This window comes from Lethenteron reissneri, chromosome 38 (genome assembly GCF_015708825.2).
Source record: "Lethenteron reissneri isolate LAM-NWPU_2019-01 chromosome 38, ASM1570882v1, whole genome shotgun sequence".
NCBI lineage: Eukaryota > Metazoa > Chordata > Hyperoartia > Petromyzontiformes > Petromyzontidae > Lethenteron > Lethenteron reissneri.
Genome location: NC_083816.1, coordinates 11,447,289 through 11,461,509, shown reverse-complemented (window position 1 = coordinate 11,461,509; position 14,221 = coordinate 11,447,289). Strand labels below are relative to the sequence as shown.

General features: G+C 50.2%; 1 protein-coding gene across 6 annotated transcripts in view; it reads right to left on the bottom strand.

The window, feature by feature from the left end:
• Positions 1-14,221, bottom strand: part of LOC133351669 (receptor-type tyrosine-protein phosphatase gamma-like) — a 169,149-nt gene that overhangs the window by 14,339 nt on the left and 140,589 nt on the right. For 5 of the 6 annotated variants that reach the window (XM_061567057.1, XM_061567055.1, XM_061567054.1 and 2 more), the window contains 10 exons: positions 13,145-13,236; positions 12,562-12,658; positions 11,899-11,981; positions 9,981-10,115; positions 8,104-8,169; positions 3,212-3,349; positions 2,553-2,713; positions 1,732-1,867; positions 1,211-1,357; positions 10-100 (listed from right to left, as the gene is read on the bottom strand). In XM_061567057.1, coding sequence (XP_061423041.1) covers positions 10-100; positions 1,211-1,357; positions 1,732-1,867; positions 2,553-2,713; positions 3,212-3,349; positions 8,104-8,169; positions 9,981-10,115; positions 11,899-11,981; positions 12,562-12,658; positions 13,145-13,236 — 1,146 coding nt within the window. The remainder of the gene's footprint in view (positions 1-9; positions 101-1,210; positions 1,358-1,731; positions 1,868-2,552; positions 2,714-3,211; positions 3,350-8,103; positions 8,170-9,980; positions 10,116-11,898; positions 11,982-12,561; positions 12,659-13,144; positions 13,237-14,221) is intronic. The other variant, XM_061567058.1, reaches the window with a different exon arrangement.

The window sequence follows — 14,221 nt, the reverse complement described above, 5'->3', positions numbered from 1 at the left end:
GTGCATTACCAGGCAAGACGGCCGTGGAGCGGTTTTTGTTTTGGTTGAATGGCTTCTGGGCGATCGTGAAGTCTGAATGCAAGCCGCTCTGCAGGATTAGCTGCAAACGACACAACGGGCACGGCCAAGCGTAGTGACATCCCCAGCTCCGTTCGCACACTCGGACAAACCAAAAACACACGAACCGATTCGGAAGGTGAACGTGATCCTTGCATCAAACGAAACGCTCATCTTCGGCATCCATGAACGATCGCGATCATCTCCCGAAAAGATTCAGTTTCCGTTCTTCGAGAACGAGCGAAAACTGTGTGTGTCACGAGTTGAAGTTATTATGACCATCGTAAAACTAACAAAATTAAAAACAGACGCAATTCATCGTATATTTTTTTCTGTTAGAAGGAGATTTCTTTTTTACAAACTTGCCTAGGTTTTATTTTTACAAGCTGCCGAAAGTACCGCAATTGTTAGTGGAAAAATAACAGACTGGTAAGGACGTCAATAGGCGGTCCGCTCAATACATCACTGTAGCCTGCGCTCCTTCAGTGCAGGAGGAACGGCAACAAAACGACACAAACTGCTCTCTCTCTCGAAGCCCTCCCGTCGTGGCCAGCAGCAAGCCTCCACGTGGGTCCAGGAGCCAACCCCCACACTGGCTCCTGAACACACTGCTGCTGCTGTCATACGCGTTGGGAGCTTCTTAAGGGGCTGAATTCAGAGGAGCGAATTAGTGGACTGAATTCGGTTTGTGACAAAGCCCACAGCGTGCACAATTCTCGGACATTAACAATTCCAAAACTATTCTAAAAGCTAATTTTATTTGAAGACTAAACTTTTTGTTAATTTTACCAGGTCAGGCACACTGAACTATACAGCTCTTTTCCAGAAGTGACCTGGCCAAAAATGAGAGCTCAACGAATTGGCTCATCATCACGTGGAAATGTACAGCAGTGAAATACTCTCAACGCACGATGTTGATTTTTTTATGTGGAGGGAAAACCGGAGGACCCGGAGAAAAATCCAAGCGACCACGAGGAGAGAGAGAGAGATATATATGAAAACTTAAAATATACAGCAGGCATCAGGGTCGGGATCGAACCCACGTCCTCCTGTATATCAGGAAAGGGAGTTAACATCTCCTAGCCACCGCGGCGCCCAAGCAACCCGCGGCAGAACGCAAACACAACGACGAGAGTTGTCGCGGGCGGCAGACCTTGAAGTGCTTCTCGACGCGGGTGAGTCCCGAGGGCCCCGGCGTGAGGATTCCGTTGACGTAGGCGTGCAGGCTCGAGGAGGCCACCTCCGTCTCGCGGCCCTGGATGGCCTCCAGCAGGGCCTCGTGTATGAACACGTACTGCTCCTGCACGGCCACACACAACAAACAACAACAACAATAAACATCACGTTTGCACGGCTGGCTACATACGTATGTCTGATGAACTTGGCTACAAGTCCATCAGACATACGTACAACCTGCATTTACATTGCGGTGATGAAGCAACGACAACAGTCCAGTTTTGTTTACTATTGGGGACACAGCACGAGGAAAACACACAGCACGAGCTGTGAGTGGGAATTCGTAATTCGGGAGCCAGGGAGGGAGCCAGGGAGGGAGCGAGCGAGGGAGCCAGGGAGGGAGCCAGGGAGGGAGCGAGAGAGCGAGTGATCGGCACAGCGAGCTGCTGGCACGAGGGCACCGTCGACGCCGCCCGGCGTGGCCGCCCGCGTGCCCACCTCGGTCTGCACCAGGTAGTTGCGCTGGTTGCGGATGTGCTTCAGGAAGGCCATGACGCTCACGGAGCCCTTGTCGCGGATCTGCTGCAGCATCGAGTCGAGCACGATGTAGGTCCCCGTGCGCCCCACGCCCGCACTGCAACCGCGAGACCCGCACGGCGGCAGAGATGAGTCGCGTGGCAATGGTGGCGGTAGTGGCAAAAGTGGCAATGGTGGTGGCAATAGTGGCGATGGTGGTGGCAATAGTGGCGATGGCGGTGGTGACAATAGTGGTGATGGCGGTGGCAGTGGTAGCAGTGGCAATGGTGGCAGTGGTGGCGATGGAAATTAATTTCAACTCACACAGTGATCGCTCCTCACTCTCAGAGAGAGAGAGATAGGGGAGGGGAAACTCAGAGGCAAAAAGGAACCACAGATGACCGGGCAAGGCATCACGCGATGAGCCGGAGCCAACGACTGACCAAGCTCCGCGTCGCTCTACATATGCAGGTGTCATCGGTCAATTAGTGAGTGCGTACGTGTTGGAGGCAACCGGAGTGACTGGAGAAAACCCGCGTGTGTGAGGGGGACACACTCTATCCCAGAGAGATGGAACAGGCGGAATACACATTGTTGGTGTGCCGCACTCCCCTGGCGAGCCAGGGCTACGGCTCCTCCTGGACGGCCGCGGGAGGGGAGTTTCGCACCATCTGTGTGCGATCCACCAACCCTTGCTGCTGCCTCCACAGCGCTAGATTACAGGCCACAGGGCGCTGGTTCCCGCACGCACGCACGCACGCACGCACACACGCACGCTCTCACTGCCGGGGGGGGGGGGGCACCTGCAGTGCACGAGCACGGGGCCCGAGTCGGGCAGCCGGGCGGCCGACGACTTCTTGACGAAGGTGAGCAGCGGCAGGGCGTACTCGGGCGTGCCCATGTCGGGCCACTGCGTGTAGTGGTACTGCAGCAGCACGCGCTCGCCACCGCCACGCTGACCGCTCTGCTCACGCACGCACAAAGACAAAGGTCCCCCGTGTAGCCTTAGCAGACTGGTGGCAAGTGCTGTTGGCGAGCAGCAGCTATGAAGGCCGGCACGGCACACGAGGGGGCTGGGTGGTCAGCAACCACGCCCGGCCGCCTTTGTCTCCCCAGTGGCGACGGTTACACACCGCACCAGGTACTCATTTGAGGCTGAGTCGACCTAGGTGAGGCCCAGGACCGGTTCAGATAATCGTCACTCTGGTGTTGGCCGTGAGCGGGAATCGAACCCGGGTGGCCAGGTTCGGAGCGCAGCGTAGTGCTAACCGCTACACCACCGCTCCTCACCACGCGCGCACACACACACACAAGCACACGCACACACAAGCACACACGCACATGCACACGCACACACAAGCACACGCACGCACACGCACGCACAAGCACACGCACGCACAAGCACACACGCACAAAGAAGACACGTGCACCGAGCTGGCCGCCGCCGCCGCCGCCGCGTTACCCGCCGCTGCTTGGTGTTGCGCAGCGCGAAGCGCCGCACGGTGTAGAAGGCGAGCGTCTTGGAGCTCTTGAGCGAGACGAGCACGCCGCCGTACTCCTCGCTGCTGCCGTCCGACGGCCAGTACTGGTCGCACTTCCGCTACAACGAGAGGGCGGCACGGTGACGACGGGCAGAGTTTGCTTCCCGCGGCGGCGGTGGTGGTGGTGAACCCCCAGCGGGTAAGGCACTTTCACCACCGCCGCCGCTTCTACCGCTGCCGCCCGACCTCCTGGCCGACTGACGGCGGCGTGCGTTCCGATCGAGTTCGGGTGTTCAGTGTAGTCCCCGGGGCATTCTCGTTTAAACAGACGCACCCGTGGCTTTCATTTGTTTTACTGAAGCGCAGGAAGACCCCCGCGGAGTCTCTTTGACTTAATCGCAGAAGGGCCCCCCTGCTTGGGGTCGCTTGGCCGATCTACGTTCTGACCCCGTGCCCCTGCTGGACATCGCTGAACAAGAGCTTTGCAGCTCGTCGGATTCCTCCGCACGATGCGCTATGGAACCGGTGACCCGACATCAGATTCCGGGCCACGGCCAACATCACATGTCTGAAGCTTTCCTCGGCAACCCCCCTCCCCTTTAACAACTTGGCACTGACTGGCATGGGCTGCAGTACGGTGAAAGAAACCGCACGACTGAAAATCGTGGGGACGTCTCCTCACCCATCAGCGGATGTAAGCGATCTACAACGCCCACTTCGTGGGGGAGGCAAAACTCGGACCGCCCAAAGAAATGCCCAGAGCGCCGGAGCAGGGCAACCATCAAATTCCCTGCAGATATATCAGCAACCCAGTAGCCGTACTACTGCCGCCCTACAGGAGACCTTGCTGGCTTCTGCACGATCACTGCGATCGTCCACGTGATTCGAGCATGACCCAGCCAGCTCCTACCTCCCGATGGCGAGGTTGCAGGCGTGGGCCGTCGTGCCGAATGGAGAGCTCAGAAGCGAACCCCGACGCTTCCTTCACTTGCGAGTTGAGCAATTCGGGTAAATTGCCTGATGAAGCTGGTTGTAATCGCCGGGGAAACGTCGTATTCGACTGTAAATGCTGTGGGCTTACTCGCCATCACACCGACGTGCTGAAGTAGTAGCCAATTGGCACGTTTTGTGATCATGTGACAAACCTTGCTAATTGGCCGTGTCGGGTGGCGGTGGGTTAACGACACATTTGTATTTACACGATCCGACCCAAAATAAACCATTATCACGCTGCTGCTCGCGCTAAAGAATACACGGAACGGACGACACTGAACCCCTGACCGGAACTCACGGCAAGCCACGGCTAAGATCGAACAGCGGTGGGATCCCACAAGTCGGCAGAACGACATTGCTACACCATTACAATGTTTCATACAAAACTTAATATTAGTATTTGAGACTAGTATTAATACATTTTTTTGCTTTAAAGTTGAACATCAAAACTCTTGCTTAAAAACTAATGTTTAAAAATGTTTACACGCGCACACACACACAAGGGACAAACACACGCAAAATCATATGCCTGTATGGTTTATGCGTGCGTTTGACATTTCTTAGTTGCTTGCAAAAGAAACACAAAGAGGGTTTGGTTTTAGTGCACGCTATCGGGCGAAATATTTCACGAGGGTTTAATTTTTTTTAAAACAACATTGCTATTAGGCTCACGGCCAAAGCATAGCCGTTCCATTCTCGCCTTTTGCAAATTGAACAAGCGTATTAGCCTTGACAAAAATAACCATCGGGAGAAAATCGTAATGTACTCACAACATGTCACGGGATATTCTCACTTCTTTAAATGACAGCACACGGCATGCGTAGACGCATCGTTGAAATACATATCTTTTAAAGATAAATAAATTGTCAGCGATCAAATTCAATCACGATGCTTGATGAATGTGAATTATTACATTTTTACCCCATTTTTAGTTTTTTGTCATAGTTTGCACGTTGCCTGTATTTTTTTTGCCAGCAATTAAGAATGTTAAAAATATATATTTCTTCAAGCAGTCTTTCAAAATCATGGCAATTACAACGCTAACGTAAAACAGTTTTTATGTTACCCGAGGCAATATGTTAGAGCATTAGTCGATGGGCCCAGGCCAAATATTTGACAAGTTGGTACCATCTGAGGTGGCAGCACTTGAGCTGCACAAACTGCTATTGACAACAATTACAAGTGAATGATGCAATAACATTTCTTTATAAGTACGCTATCACGTAATAATACACTTCTATGAGCCAATTAAAAAAAACGGGTACACCTAAACATGTGCCACCTCGAGTGGCACTTAATTCTGCTCTGGCAAATGGAACTATCTTGCACATACCACGCAGCATTTCCTCTTAGCATCGTACTGCGGACCCCATTGTTTTTCTTTGATATGAAACTTCGCAGTTTGTCGTCGAAACAGATATGAAAAGCAATTGCGTGTACGTTAACAGTAACAACGTTCCGTTGTATATTAGCGGCGTTGTTCATCGCAAATTTCATCTCACAACCGCCGAGGAGCCACTCCCGAGCTGGGAGGCAGCTGTCAGGTGGTCAGGCGCCACCAATCATCATCGCCCGAGCTCCGAGTTGAATCAATAACAGACAGACTATTTTGACAGTAACAATGGTCATGCATGACCATCTTTGTTGATCACGCTACATGTCAAAAAACTTCTGCTCAAATGAGGAACGGGGCTCTGCTCATCTCTGTCGGCAGCCCTGTGCCAGTAATGGAAATTCCACATTGCCATGGTAGAGGTCAGTATGCCAATACGACGTGGCATATGAGTTTAGAATATAATATACCGTTTAAAATAAGAAGGAAGAACGAAATTCCAATTACCTACATTTTGAAAGACTGTGTAAGAATATAACATTGTAAGGTTTGGAGCTGTTTCGTTAAGAGTTATTTTTTTAAAAAGCCGCATTGATACCGAACACACTCATAGCGCGGCGATGAACACGAATACTCATGACCACAGACCGGGCCACGGCAGCCTTTCAACTCACACAGGAGACGTTGTCGTCAGCCTGATCGTTCTCAGACAACTCTGCCAACTGGAATCCGAAATGCGCTGGCCCTTTGGGTCGTATTGGAGATGGGAGCTGTACAAAGCGGTACGAGTTCCTTACTTCCATCGATCAATGACGCCCGATAAGTGTGGAGAATTCAGCCAAATACCCTCGGGGGGGGGGGGGGGGGGGGGGGCTCTCTAGAGCTCCCCCGAGTGGAGATCCGTCCGCCAGCAGTGTTGTGACTAAGTCGTCTCAGAGCCTGTTCACTCTGCTCCCCTGTCCATCCACACTGGGGGTCGGGGTCTATGTGCACCCAGTGAGGGCGAGGCACCTGAGACGCCACGGTGACGAAAGATCTCCTTACCTTGCTCAACATGTCTCACCTAGGGTTTATTTTATTTTTGGTGTAAAGCGCTCCGAGTCAAGATTATTCCTGTTAATTGCGCTATATAAATGATAATCAAAAATGGCAATGGACCGAAAATGTCACCAATTATATATTTTTTTCGCTGTCAGGCCACAAAGTGTTAATTGTGCTTTGGCACCACTGCCAACGCAGCAGCAGCACCAGATAATTTGTTTAGATAACTAAAGGTTGATTGGAATTTAACGAAAGATTGGCACCAATAGCACGGCATGAATGTGGTGTACCTTAGGGTCATATATCCAGGCAAATAAGTGTTAGGGACAACGGCATGAAATCACGCGAGCTATTTAAATAATCAAAACAGACCACTTTGCAGTTTTGACATCGCATCTGAAATGTGGTGCCCTACGTACAAATGACGTCACGTGTGGCAACGCCGATCTCACACCGACTGGAGCGAAGGTCGCTCTGCCCAAGGCAGATCGTCATGAGTATTGACACACGTTTCAAACATTGAATTCAAAGAGCACTCAACAGCGCATGGTTTCAGTTGTGTTCGGCATCAACGGCGTCCGCATGAATCGTACAGTTCGTGTTGTCAAAAATTAGTACCAGTAAAGCGACAGTTGTGAAGGTGGTGATGTTAGAGAGGACTCTACACACACCAGAGAGACGCACACTCGCCCACTCCATAGGAACACCTCCCTAAAGGGATACTGGAATGCATTACACGCGGGAGGTTTATGTTGAAATTGCTGCTTCAAGAACAATCCGTTGATATGATTTTGTGGCCAGGTCAACCTTTGTGGGAATTACTGGCAAAGGTTGATACGGGCGCAACATTGCCAATGCGGCTTTAAAATCCGGAAAACACGAGCTACGTATGAAACATAATAACTAACGGTGTATTATTCATTTGGGTAAAAGATACACGTAGTTATTAATCGATGAGCAATTATTCTAAGGACCGCGAGTGTGCAAGTGCATTCGTGAAGCAGTGTCCCTTTAATGCTGTCCGTTCGTTTCAAAGCAAACGCCGAACGGCAGAACCGTTCACCGGACAAAGCGATGCACCAGCGAGTTGGCGGTGACCGCATCGAGCAAAACACCCCCCTGGGTAAGGATGGAACGCTCCACGCTGTGCCAGTGCACTCGCGATTCAAAATAATTTCCCAAAGGGATTTGCAGCCGGTGGAGCGTACCATAGACTTGAAATGCAGGGAGGTTTTTTTGAACGATTCATATTACCGTCCCACTTGCACCTTCTTCACCACACACGCTTCTCCGCCCGAGAAGAACCGAATTATTGCTCCCCAAGAGTGAGAGAAGACAGAGAACCCCACTCGCAGACGATGCGCTTTGTTATTACATGACTGTTAAGGAAACGAAGGGGTAAGTTTCGTGTTTATTGTAGCAATTAGGAAGGATATTAATTCGTAAAAAAAAACACCATGAATTATGCAGTTAGGGAGCTTGAGCCGCAACGTTGTCATATTTACCAGACTGTCCTGCAAATCGACGTAGGAACCCTTCATGTGGTAAACATTGTGTTCGTTTCCAGTTACCTAAAAGCCAAGCCGAATGTGAATTGATGAGCACGTCACAGAACACACGCAAACAAACAAACACCGCCACGCAAGGCACCGGGCACCTTGCTCTGAAACACTCTCTGGGCACGAGGCCCCCCGAGACTAAAAACAAAGCCGAGTGAGTTCCTGCTCAAAAGAGCACCGAGTCCGTGCGCATCTCCCACGTACAACCCTCCTGAGCCAGCGGTGGAAATTCCACATTTCTATGGCAGGGACGGGGGGGCGGGGTGAGTCTATCCATAGGATGAACGCTGTTGACTTCCCCGCAGAGCGGTACTCACTTTATCAACCCCCAGAGGGATGATGGGCCGAGTCAAACCCCCTCGAGCTGGATTTGAAGCCACAAACGTAGAATTGCGAGCGGCTTGCTCTACTGCTGAGCCACCTGGTGTACTGAAATGCATTGTGGGAAAATTACGGCCTTACGTGCATTGTAAAGTACGGTGTAGTTTTACACCCCGGTGGGCGTGGACTGCGTGGTGGAACAAAAACTAAAATTAGAATTGTAAAGTTAAATTGGCTGCTAAAAAACGGCTGCTGGAAATTGCTATGCGATAAGCCACTTCGTTGAGCTATAATTTGTGATAGCCAGGTTGCATCTGAAACAGAGCTACGTAGTGGCTCGGTGGGGCCCTACTTGGTAAAAAGTGAATAAAAAAATAGTTTCGTTTAAGTCAGAAATGGCCGCGTGGCTCAAAGTTCAAAGCTGGCACGGCTGAGACTCAGGCGTGCAACGAGACGCTCGCCTCTCATCAGACCGGGATCCCGGCTGCAGTGAGTTGGTGCTTTCAGGCCAGTCACAAGTCACCAATGACTGCGTGGAAATATAACCCACCACATTACATGTCGGTTCTCCACTTGATTTTGGCTAAATTCCACACCGGGTGTCACCGTCCTTCGACGAACATCACTAACTGTGTGGACTGGACAAGAGGTCACACGAAGAAGGGATCTAAGTGGTAGCTCTGTGCTGTCCGCTTCTGTGGGCTGTTCTCTAACATGAGCAAGGGTCGCACTGCTGCGCGAGGGACATGCGAATTATTTGCGTGCCACGACACCACAAGTGCAATCCGGATAAAATTGAGTAATTACACAAAAGAGTCTGCCAATTTTTTTCCGAGAATGCAAAATTATATACGAGTTACAAATATTGCAGCATGTTTGCCATGAACTAAAATGTCCCTACGGACCATAAAGTAAGCTGTCGTTTCAATTAATGAGCATGGCGATAGTATGAAGTGCAATTTTCAACTTCATTTATACGAAGCAGGGGTGTCTTGCAACATGTAATATCTTTACATACAATGTGTTTAGACACACAGCTGTTAATGCTATCCTGCAAGCTGATTCATAACGGTGCCAATTTCATGACACACTTTACAACATCGGCCCTATAACATCCTTAATGAACATCAACGACTGCAATTGCTGCTTGCTATTAAAACACTTTTTTTGTCATTATCATTACACATTCAAAAGTAAAATGTTTGGAAAGTATTACAGTCATTATTGCCACGTACGTGAGCACAGTGTTTGGAAGGACAATTTTAGCCGCATGATAAAAAAAAACCCATCAATAAACCCGTTAAGAAATTGGATAGGGCAGAATTAATCCATCGCTTCATTTGATCGGCGCTCCGCTAACGACTGCTCTCGCGTCGCTGGCACGTTCACGACGGCCGCGTAGAAAAATCGCACCGCGCACGCCGGGAGGCTCGCAACCCGGGCGGCAATTCTAGCAACGCGCGGCCACGGAGTCGCGTGCCGTCCCGCGTCAGTCCACTTACCCGTCCTTTCTCCACGAGGTTGGTGATCATCACCACCACGCGCACGTTCTGCTCCCACACCATTCTCCAGAAGTCCTCGAACGTGCCCTTGAGGGGCCCCTGGGTGGCTATGTAGGCTCGAGGTTTGTTGTAGCCCTGCCAACGTGTCAGTGGGAGAAGATTGGGGGCGGAATCTTGGGAAATGAAATGAAATGCACTCGCGCGCGCATACGAGACAAAGGCAAAGATTCCCCCCCCCCCCCCCCGTGTAGCCTTCACAGACTTTTGGGGCAAGTGCTGTTTGTGAGCACCTATGAAGGCCGGCGCATCACACGAGGGGGTGAGTGGCGACTACCATTCCTGGCCGCCTTTGTCTCCCCAGTGCTGATGTTTACTCGTTACATTATGTATTCAGTTAAGGCTGCGTTGACCGAAGGGAAGCTCTGGTCAAGTTCAGACATTGTGGGTTTACCCCAAGCATCCATCCTTCATTAAAACGGGTTCTCAAGGGTATTGTGTTGACGGTCTGAGCCCAATCGTCACTGGTAACATGAAAAACCCATCATAACAAATGCGGGTTTCCTCTTCATTTGGCAAAATCTCAGCTCGATGAATGAAAAAATATCACTTCGCCATGCGGCAACCACTTTTCCGTAGCGGGGCATACGGATAAAAAGGTCACTTGAAGGGATCTCAGAAGTAATTCTATGATATCCGCTTCTGTGCGCCGTTCTCTCACACGGGGCGACGCACTGTTCCACGGGATATCTTAGCGGACGCCTCAACGCGGGAACACAGACGGAACAACATTGGAGCAAAAGAGACAAACACAAACGTAGAGCCATGAAATAAAAACAGGCAAAACAACAATCACAATCGGATCAGAATATAAATTTATCCTGGAGGAATCCGATGAGCTATAAAGCTATTTTGTCACAGATGTCCAGTCGGGGCGGGTATTAATTAGAAAAAAAACACGATAGGAATGCAAAGTAGAGGATAAGTAAACAAATCACGAAAAAACAACATATTTTTAAAGTCGCACGACTGCAGGACAAACCGCTCTGAGAATGTCAAATCCTAGAGAGAGCGAAACGATTGACTGCAAGCATCCATACTCTTTGGTTTTAGCGGTAAAGTCACGTAGGTGAAAACAAATTAAAATAAAACAACTAAATTGAATCGCGATGTTTCGGAAGCAACACAAGCATCCGTTATCAGGTGTGGCTGCTCCAGAGCTATTTAGAGACACGTGTTTATATAGGGTACTAGGGGGGGGAGGAGCCAAGGGGTCGGGGGGAGGGGCATGCGGCAGGCCGTGTGGCATCGCGGGCGGTTGGGCAGGAGATTAGCTGAGTTAAGCCTTCTCCAGTAGAACGGTGACTTATAGATTGAGAACGAATTTCTTGCTAACTGCTTTGTGTCTAATCTTTGGTTATTTCGGTAAAGTCACGTATAAAGATAAAATAATAAATTAAATAATAGCATACGGCGTTTCGATTGCAACACAAGCAATCATCATCAGGTATAAATGAAATAGCAACAAAAAATCTAACCAGAAAATCGTCTCAGAGACGATCTCCCTCTCTGTGCTTGTGTTACTCTCTCTCTATGTATCTTGGTGATATCTGTCTGCTTATATGTCTGTCTATAGTTTTCTGGTTAGATTTTTTGTTGCTATTTCATTTATACCTGATGATGATTGCTTGTGTTGCAATCGAAACGTCGTATGCTATTATTTTATTTATTATTTTATCTTTATACGTTACTTTACCGAAAGAACCAAATATTAATTCCTGCAGTCACGAAAGCTCTAAAATTAAGATTGCTTTGTGTCTGTCTAATTTGTCGTCCTTCCTCAAGCACCTGTGATTAGCGCGGTTGGCTACGTACGGTGCGGAAGAAGTTCAACATGCGTACGTGCATAGGTGCAACTTACTTCGATGTAGTTGGCGTTGATGTAATCGCTATGCTTGGAGTCTTTCCCAGAAAGCACTCTCAGCTTCACCCTCGAGTGGTCGTCTGTGGAGAGACGAGGTTGTGGACCAGACAGACACAGCCGATGCCACTTCCCTACAACTGTATAGACATTGGGTAAGATTGTTTATAATAATATCCATCATGTAAAAAAACACGTAAATATAAAAATGACAATTTTTATATTCTTTAACCAAGGCGAGAGAGACAGGGATGGTCCCATTGACAAGCGTAGGCCCTGTACGAGTGCTCTGCTGTTTATCCCAACAAGAGTGAACAATGCATGCGCTAGCTTGCAACGGCACGTGCCCAACTCGTGCGTCCGTGTGTACACGTCTTCGCGCGTAACATTTCCAGCCTCTCCCTCCTTCTGCGACATTGATCCGAGGCGCCCTTAATAGACCGGCTTGCCAGTTTGTTTCTCTGCCGTGGACCAAAACTGAAATTCCACGCTGGCACCTTTTAATAACCGAGCCCGGTTCCCCGAGCCCGATGCTGCCACCTATTAATTGGCGAGAACGCGACATCCGCATCGGCCCTGCCACCTTCTCGCGGAGGTGAGAAAAGCCAAAGCGCTTGGCGCGATGGCGTCAGCGACGCGGGGCGGGCGGGCTCCGACACTCACACGCCACAATGTTGATGTAGCGGTTCTTGCTCTTGTTCTCCGGGTGGTTGGTCTGATCGGCCGTCACGCCGTTCCCCATTGTGCTCCTCTGTATTTCCTGCAGAGAGGGGGCGGCACGCGGCGCCATTGAGGAGAGGAGTGCCCGGCCGGCGCGGCTCTCCACCGACGCGTTCCCGGTTCGCGCCGCGCGCCGCTCGGCATCCCGGCGACCGACGCTTCGCTTAAACCCCGTCGCGGAAGCAGAAGCTCCCCGCTGGTCAGACATCGCTCGCCACTGCCGCCGTTAGCCCTGGCCCGGATATAAAACGCAGGTGGGGCCAGGTCTTTTGTTTGTTAGCCACGGCGCCGCCGCTCCGCCCCGTTACTCGCGTTAACTCATCGCGGTGCTTCGTGCCGCCTCTGCCAACGAGCCACGGGCGGCAGCCGCAGAGGTCGTTTCCGGGCCCGCCTGCGGAGGCCTCGTTGCGTCCATTAACTCTCCGGGTTCGTTGACCCGTCGCGAACCGCTCGCTCGACGAAGAGGCGGACAAGGCACCGCGGCCTGGCGACGCTGGCGCCTGGCGTGGGCCGTGTGCGGCCGTACCTCGAACTCCTGCGCGAAGCCGCGCTGGCCATCGGCGTAGAGGCGGGCGACGTGTCGGGGAAACTGCTTCACGGGAATGCCCTCCATCTCCTCTGCGGAGGGACGGAGAAGAGGCAGAGAGAGATGCACACACAGGGAGAGGGTGACCGGAGGATTAAACCTTCACTCCACACCTGATTTCAGAATCAGAATGTTTATTAATACTGGAGGAAATCGATGAGCTATGATGCTCTTTTTCACAGATGTCCAATCTGGGGCGGGTCAGAACATGACAACAACAAACAAAACAAAAACACAATAGGAATGCAAAGTTCGGAAAGGTAAACAAATCACGAAAAAAACCAAATTTTTCAGTTGGGGCAGAGTGCAGCACCACACTGCAGACCACGGCACTTCTCTTGCCTCGCTCTGCTCCACTTGGGAATTCTCTCCCATCTTCTTTATTCCCAAGCCCTTAATAAGACTTAGCTCAATACAAAAGACTTGTTACACTCGTATCCATGACATCTGTGATGAGTGCTCTTCGTTGCTGATCGCTTGACGCTTTGGGGCTTTGGGCTCCTGCGTCACTCCCCGATCGTGACAATTCGGCCTTCCCAGTGATTCGACGACTCGTTACAATTTGGGGTCATGATTCAAGAATTAATTCTTATGTCCCGTTCCCCCCGCCTCCATCTCGTTCCGTCTCGTCTGTACGGCTTTGCTCACTCCACAAGAGCTTGAATGTAACATTGGCATCTTATATTCTGATTGGTTACATATAAAGTAAATAACAGAATCTTACACTCACAATCCGATGCAGTTATTTCTAGATTTGAAGCTTTCGTGACTGCAAGGATTCATATTCTTAGGTTTTTTCGGTAAAGTCACATAGGTAAAACATTAAAATTAATGAATGAAATTAAAATGAAAGTAAAATATTTATTTTATTTTACTTTCATTAATTTTAATGTTTTACCTACGTGACTTTACCGAAAAAACCTAAGAATACGATGCAGTTATATTGCCGTAAGCGTCGACTTTAAATCGAGGAATCAATGCATGTCCAGTCCGCACGCTTGACTGACTGCCGTCATC